General features: G+C 41.1%; 1 protein-coding gene across 1 annotated transcript; it reads right to left on the bottom strand.

The window, feature by feature from the left end:
* Positions 1–6,140: 6,140 nt before the first annotated feature.
* Positions 6,141–6,752, bottom strand: LOC123282523 (uncharacterized protein CXorf51A-like). The gene is made up of 2 exons (XM_044763813.2): positions 6,630–6,752; positions 6,141–6,434 (listed from the first exon to the last, which is right to left on the bottom strand). Exons 1-2 carry the CDS (start codon positions 6,750–6,752, stop codon positions 6,141–6,143), a joined length of 417 nt encoding a protein of 138 aa, XP_044619748.1.
* Between the last annotated feature and the right edge of the window lie 1,187 nt (positions 6,753–7,939).

The raw sequence follows: 7,939 nt of genomic DNA, 5'->3' as shown, positions 1-7,939 counted from the left end.
AAGCGGAATGTGAGAACTTAACCGCTGTGCCACCAGGCTGGCCCCTGAAGTTTTCTTTTATGGAAGGTTTTTAACTATAAATTCAATTTCTTTAATGAAAATATGACTTCTCGGGTTACCTTTTTCTTAAGTGACTTTTTATTAGGTTGTATCTTTCAGGGAATTTGTCCATTTTATTGAAGCTGTCAAATTCCTGGGCATAGAGCCTATGACTTAATCACTGGGCATATTACTTAATCATCCTTTTAATGTCTATGGTATCTATAGCAGTGTCCTCTCTTTCATTCCAGATTGTGGTAATTTGTGTCTCCTCTCTCTTTTGTTTGGTCCCTCTGGCTAGAGGTTTACCGGTGTTCCTGATTTTTACAAAGAACAAGCTTTTGGTTTCATTGATTTTCCCTGATGATTTTCTGTTTTCAAATTCATTGATTTCGGCTTTGATCTTTATTATTTCCTTAGTTTTGCGTTCTGCTTGCTTTGCATTTACTTTGATACTATATTTCTAGTTTCATAAGGTGGGAGCTTATATCATTGATTTGAGATTTTTCTTCTTTTCTGATGTAAGCATTAAATATTATAAACTTCCCCAAAAGCACCGTTTTAGCTACATCCCACAAGTTTTGGTTATGCTGTTTTTATTTTCATTCAACTAGTGATATTTTATAATTCCCCTTGAGATATAACCTTTGAACCATGAATTGTTTAGAAATGTTATTAAGGAATGTCCCACATCTTTCTCTTAGTGATTTCTAGTTTAATTCTGATATAGTCAGAGAATATACTTTGTATGATTTCAATTCTTTTAAATCTGTTAAAGTTTACTATATGCACCATGATATCACATATTCTAGAGAATGGCCCATATGTGCATGAAAAGAATTTGTAATCTACTGTTTGGGTTGGGTTGTTCTATAAATGTCATTTGGGTCAACTTGGCTGATACTATTGTTCAGCTCTGACTTATGCTTTCTGATTCACTAACCGCCTGTGCTCTGCATTACTGAGAGAGGAGTGGTAGATTTTCTGGGAATATTTGTGGATTTTTCTTTTTTTCCTTTCATTTCTGTTGTTGCTTAATGTATTTTGGAACTCTGTTATAAAGTACATACACATTTAGGATTGTCATATTTTTGAGGAATAGATTATTTAATCACTAGATAATGTCCCTTTTATCCCATGCATTTTGCCTTATTCCGAAGTCTCCTTCTTGATAGTAATATACACATGCTTGCTTAATTTTCATTGGTGTTTACTTGTTATATCTTCACCAATTCTTTTACTTATAGTTTATGTATATATATTATTGTTTGTATATTTGTTTATGTTTATGTATATTTGTATATGTTTGTATATTATTTGTTTCTATAAATGTATATTGTTTGTAAAGCACGTATAGTTGGGTCTTGTGATTTGTTATCCAATTTGACAGTTTCTCTTTTAATTGGTGTGTGTATCCTTTTATATTTAATGTAATCACTGATATGATTGCATTTAGGTCTTCCATTATATCAGTTTTGTTTGTTGCTCCTGTGCTCTTATTTCTTGTTCTTCCTTTCTTGACATTTTAAAAATTATTTGAATGTTTTAAATATGCCACTTTGTGTATTTGATTTTTGGCTGTATCACTCTTATATATATATGTATTTTTAAAGACTTCATTATTTTAGAGCTGTTGAAAGTTCACAGCAAAATAAAGAGGAAGGTACAGAGATTTCCCACTTACCCCCTGCCCCCACACATGCATAGCCTCCCCCACTATCAACATCCGCCACCAGAGTGGGACAGTTGTTACAGTTGACAAACCTACATTGACACATTGTAATCACCCAAAGTCCATTGTTTACATTAGGGTTTAGTCTTGATGCTGTACATTCTATTGGTTTGAACAAATGTATAATGACACAGGTCCACCATTATAATATCATACCAAGTACTTTCACTGTCCTAAAAACTTCTATGCTCCACCTATTCATCCCTCCCTCCCCAGGCCCTGGCAACCACTGCTCAATTGACCATCTCCATCATTTGCCTTTTCCAGAACGTCATATTGTTGGAACCACACAGTACGTAGCCTTTTTGGATTGGCTTCGTTCACTTAGTAATATGCATTTAAGTTTCCTCCATGTCTTTTCATGGCTTGATAGCCATTTCTTTTTAGTGCTGAGTAATATTCCATTGTTTGGATGGACCACAGGTGATCCATTCACCTACTGAACAACATCTTGGTTGCTTCAAAGTTTTTACAATTATGAATAAAGCTGCTATAAACATCCCTGTGCAAGTTTCTGTGTGGACATAAGTTTTCAGCTTATTTGGGTAAATACCAATGAGCATGCTTACGGATCATATGGTAAGAGTATGTTTAGTTTTGTACGAAACTGCCAAACTGTCTTCCAAAGTGGCTGCACCATTTTGCATTCCTACCAGCAAGAGAGTCCTTGTTACTCCACATCCTCATCAGCATGCTGTCTACTTTATCCATTAGAGACCTTAGCATTTTAATCATCATTTTTTAAATTCCTGGCCTGATAATTCTAACATCCCTACCATGTCTGGTTCTGTAGCTTGCTCTGTCTCTTCAAATTATGTTTTTTACCTTTTAGTATGCCTTGTAAGTTTCTCTTCGTAGCTGGAGATGGTGTACTGGGTAAAAGGAATTGTAAATAGGCCTTTATTAATGTTGTGGGAAGTTGTAGGAGAGGGGAAGTGTTCTGAAGTCCTATGATTAGGTCTCACTCTTTTAGTGAGCCTGTGCCTCTAGACCTAAAACTTCACAAATGTTTCTCAGTGTTTTCTCCTCCACTTAGGTGGAACAGGATGGCTAGAGTGGGCTGGAGTTGGGTATTTCCCTTCTCCCACATAGAAAGCTAGAGCTGACTGGAGTTGGGTATTTTCCTTTCCCCAGGTCAGTTTGGCTCTGATATTACCACAGCAGGTTAGGCTCTGGTTAACTAGGTTCTCCTGAGGGCAAGCCTTGTTAAGAAGAACAGAGTTCTCTGGCATATTTTAAAATAGTTCCTTTTTCCCTCCCCCTGCCAGAAGCATAAGGGAAGTTTTCTCTGATATTTCCTGTGGAAGCTGGTTGAGGTCCTAGATGTAGATCTCACATTATTCACACTATTGCACCACACCCGTCCCCGCCCCCCCCCCCCACGCCTGCCTCATGACTGGTTCCCCTGCAGTTTTTAACTCTGAGAGTTTTTGTCAACAACTCTAAGTTTTTAAGTCCAGCAATTCATCAGTTACAGTTCTGGTTTTCCGACCCCAGCACTGGTTCCTGTGGTGGCTTCAGCTTCTGGTTTTCTGTCCTAGTAAGCTGAGACTCCTTGTATTCACCTGTCTGTCTCTCCAGTCTTGGGGACAGTGGTTTGTCCTGTGTTCTGCTCTTAAGAGTCCGAGAAGAGTTGATTTTTTAGTCCATTCAGCTTTTTACTTATTGTTAGGATAGAGTGGCAACTTCCAAGCTCCTTACATGTGAACTAGAAACTAGAAGTCTTTTTTTAATGGTGGCTCTAGAGATTATAATGTACATATGTAATATTTTATAGTCTGCTTAAAGTTGATATCACCCCATTTCAAGGAAAATGTAGAAGACGTACAAATTTATAGGCCCCCTTGCACTTTCTTATGCTATAGTAATTATATATATTGTATCTACATATATTGAACCCCACCCAGATATTACAATTTTTCTTCAAGTGCCATTCATATTTTAAGAACTTGAGGAGAAAATATACTTACCCAGATATTTATCATTTCTGCTGCTCTTCCTTCATTCTTGATACCCCAAGTTTCTTTCTGATATTATTTCCCTTCATCCTAAGAAATCCCTTTAAGTATCTCATTTAGAGCAGGTGGAAATGCTCTATGGAAAATCAATTAGCATATGGAAAATGAATTGTCTTAGTTTTCCGTCATCAGTTAATGCCTTTATTTCACCTTCATTACCTGAGGATATTTCCACTAGGTATAGGATTTTGGGTTGACCATTCTTTTATGTCAGCTCTTTATTTTGTTCCGCTGTGTGTTCCACCTTCCATGGTTTCTGATAAGAAATTTGAGGCCATTCAAATGATTGTCCCCCTATATGTAATATGTCATTTTTCTCAGGTTGCTTTCAAGATTATTTTTCTTTGCCTTTAAATTTATTCAGTTTGAGTATATGTGTCTAGCACAGTTTTCTTTGAGTTTATCCTGTTGGGGATTCACTGGGCTTCTTGAATCTGTAAATGTATGTTTTTTACCAAATTTGGGAAGTTTTCAACCATTATTTCTTCAATAGTGCACCATATTAATACAAGATGTTAATAGCATGGGAAACTGGAGGAGGAGGGAGGCGAATATGTGGGAAATCTATGTACTGTATGTTCAATTTTCTATAAATCTAAAACTGTCCAAAAAATAAGGTATATTAATTAAAAAACTAAACATGCAACTATCATATGACGCATGAATGAGTCTTCTGTGCATTTATCTGAGAGAAATGGAAACTTTTGTTCACTCCAAAATCTGTATATGGATGTTCATAGAAGCTTTATTCACAATAACTAAACAATGGAAACAGCCCACATGTCCTTAAGTGGGGCAATGGTTAAACAAACCGTGGTATATCCATACTATGGAAAATTACTCAATGTTAAAAAATGAGCTGTTGGTACACACAGCAACCTGGATGAATCTTCAGAGAATTATACTAAGTGAAAAAAACAAATCCCGAAAGTTTACTTACTGTATTATTCCATTTATATAACATTCTTGAAATGATGAAATTATAAAAATGGAAAACAGATCAGTGGTTGCCAGGAGTTGAGGAGGAGGAGGTGGGTATGGGAGATGTATTAGTCAGCTCAGTTGGCTATAGCAAAATACCATATACTGGACGGCTTAAGAGAAATTAACTTCTCATGCTTCTGGAGGCTGGGAAGTCCAAGATCAACATGCCAGCCAATTTGGTTCATGGCAAGGGCCCCCTTCCTGGTTTGCTGATAGAAGCCTGCTTGCTGTATTCTCATATTGCAAAGAGAGCAAGCTTAGATCTCTCCACCCCCTTATAAAGGCAGCAATCCCATCATGGGGGTCCACCCCCATGACCTTATCCAAACCCAAGTATCTCCCAAAAGTCCCACATCCAAATACGATCACATCTGGGATTAAGGCTTCAATATAGGAATATAGGGGGACACGAACATTCAGTCCGTATTAGGAGGGAAGTGGATGTGTCTATAAAACAGCAACATGAAGTTTCATTTGGTGATGAAAATGTTCTGCATCTTGACTATGTCAATGTCAATATCCTGGTTGTGATATTGTACTATAGTTTTGGAAGGAAGATGTTACCATTGTAGAAAACTGGGTAAAGAGTACATGAGATCTATCTGTATTATTTCTTACAATTGCATGTGAATCTATAGTTATCTAAAAATAAAGTTTAATTAAAAAATTGTCTGCAAACAATCCTCCCTTTTATTGCCTGCACCAGGGGTGAACGACTCCTACTGCCCCACCATTTGTAGCCAACTGTTCCATCCCAAGTTTCCTTAACAAGACAGTGGCCTAATCAGTGCTGTGTTTGTAGCCTACAAACAGTATTATGTCAGTCCTTGGGGGTGCCATCGTTGACTTTTAGTAGGGTGAGGTTTTTGGTCCTTTGGGGGGGCCTTTAGTTTAGGGCAGGATGTAACAATCACTACTTTGAGGTAGGTGGCCTAAAGGGGATGTATTTATCTGCCTTTTTGAGGGGTAAGGTGGCACTGTCATTCCACACACTTTGCCCAATGGGTTCCTGAAATCTACACCCTGATATTGCTGGCCCCAAACCCCCTGCAAACACATGCAGAAACACCAGACATTTTTCCTGCTTGTCTGTGGGATAGTGTTAAGGAAGAAGTTTGTCTTTAGTGCTGAGTCCTGACCCAATCCTTATCCCCACTGTCAGGCTAACTGGACCTTCTGATCTGACCCCCGACCCCGCAGGACTCACCTCCCTCCCCCTCACACAGCTGCCTCTTCCCTTCCTTCCCCGCTCCCCCCATGAGAGAACTCGCAGAGACACACACATTTTCACAACAGGTCCGTTTTATTGAAATCACCATCAGGGCACCCTGCTGCTGTCAAATGACGTCGGCACCACTGGCCATTTCTCAGGGGTCAGACGTTAGAGACTTCTCAGATGATTCCTCTCTGAGGTCTGTGGCCTCGCTCTGAAGTTGCTGGTGGTGCAGGTAGGCACATGAAGTGCTGGGCTTCTCCATGCTCTCTGCGTCCTCCTCTGGCTTATCTTGATTCAGCTCTTCATTCAGCCTGTGATAGTGACCGAATAGGGTTGTTCCTCTCGCTTCCTTAGGTTTGACTGAGGAGGTGGGACGTTTTCTAGAGGCTTTTTTAGTGGATCTCCTTCGAAGGGGTCTTTTGGCCCACGTGGTTTTCTTGGCCGCCTGGAAAGACAATAGGGTGAGCCCAGAAGGGCACTGGTTTGAGGGAAGAGTGGGGGGGGGGGATGGGTGGGAACAGGGGCTTCCTGAGAAGGGACGTGGGCTGAGGAGGGGCTGTGTGCCAGGCAAGGACAGGGGCGGAGTCTTGGTGGGGGGAGTCAAAGGGGAAGAGGAGGAGCTTGGGCGGGGTCATCTCACCTTGACACTGCCTCCGGACCTGGGTTGACAGGAGCCCTTCCTCATCTTCCTCTCTTTGTTCTTTGGCGAGGGTTGTTCCATGACTGTGCTAGAAGCCTGGGATTTCCCGGTCGCCTTTGCCATGTCAGCGCCTCCCAGGGGTCTGTCTACCCCAGGCCTGCTGACCTGCCTATATATACCCCTCTATAGGACAGCGAGGGGCCACACCCTTCAGCTTTGTTTGGTCAGCAAGGCTCTCCTCCAGCCAATGGCAGCCGTGGGTTGGGCTTAGACATCACAAAGCTCCACCTTGACACCTCTAGGGGAGGATGGGGAGCAACCAAGATGTTCTGGTTGGGGGAAGGGGGCACCCCTAAAGAGCCTTCCAAACTGACCTGCCCCCCTCCTCATCTCCCCAGTCAATGCTGGTGGCACACATGGCAGGGAGAGGATGTTTCCTCCAAACCGTTCCCCACAGCCACCCTATTCACTGCTTCATTCTCGTCCTTCCCCCTTCACCACTACCCAGTTTCTGTATGTCTCACCTTCAGTCTATCCATGGTAATGTGGCCATATTGAACTCTACGTGCAGGTGTGAATCACCTAATTTCCCTCCTACACACTTTGAAGACCATTCTTCACTTGGCCACTACCAGGGATCTTTTTCATCCACCTCCTCCTCCCAGTGTCCACATAGCTCTCCTCAGTTTTCGGTTTTCCATTCTGAAATCACTGCCTTCAAGCTGTCAAGACTTCAGTGAATAAACTTGCTCTGCTGGGTATTCTAGTCTTGTTTCAAACGTGAGGCTCTTGCTCATCTCAGTGGGTGTACTATCCAGGCTGAGGTTTTAATATGTAGGGGGATGAGGCAGATGCTGCAAGTTGTGCTGGGTGTTTGCATGCAGAAAACTACAACCTAAAACTGATGAATGCACCTAGGAAGGGACTTGGCTTAACCGGAGGCGTGTGTGTCTTATATACAAAGCTCTTCTCAACATGTATCTCCACCCACAAGATATTTTTATTACCTTATTTTACTACAGGCACTGTTAGCATCCTAACTCCTTTCCTTCTCCTGAGATTGTCTGGAGAAATAGACCTTACCTTTCTAGAGGGACATTGGTGGAATTCTTTGTTTTGAACAGCTATAACAAGCTTCCAGCTTCTTGGTGGAGACACTTTGTGATCTTCACCAAGTCCGTTTATCTCCCTAGACAGAGGGCCTCTCATTTGGGTTTTGTCCCTGTAGGAAAGAGATGATGGAGTTAGCCATAGGCAGAGAGGCTATATTAACATTAGACAAAAGAGATTTCAGATGAAGCATATTATCA

This window comes from Equus asinus, chromosome X, assembly GCF_041296235.1.
Source record: "Equus asinus isolate D_3611 breed Donkey chromosome X, EquAss-T2T_v2, whole genome shotgun sequence".
Classification (NCBI taxonomy): Eukaryota; Metazoa; Chordata; class Mammalia; order Perissodactyla; family Equidae; genus Equus; species Equus asinus.
Note: the sequence above shows the minus strand (reverse complement) of the source record. Positions and strands in the feature narration are given on the sequence as shown.

Coding starts and splice junctions, on each gene's coding strand:
- LOC123282523 (XM_044763813.2), bottom strand. CDS start 6,752: ATGGCAAAGGCGACCGGGAAATCCCAGGCTTCTAGCACAGTCATGGAA. Junction 6,435..6,629: donor GGTCCGGAGGCAGTGTCAAG/GTGAGATGACCC, acceptor TTGTCTTTCCAG/GCGGCCAAGAAAACCACGTG.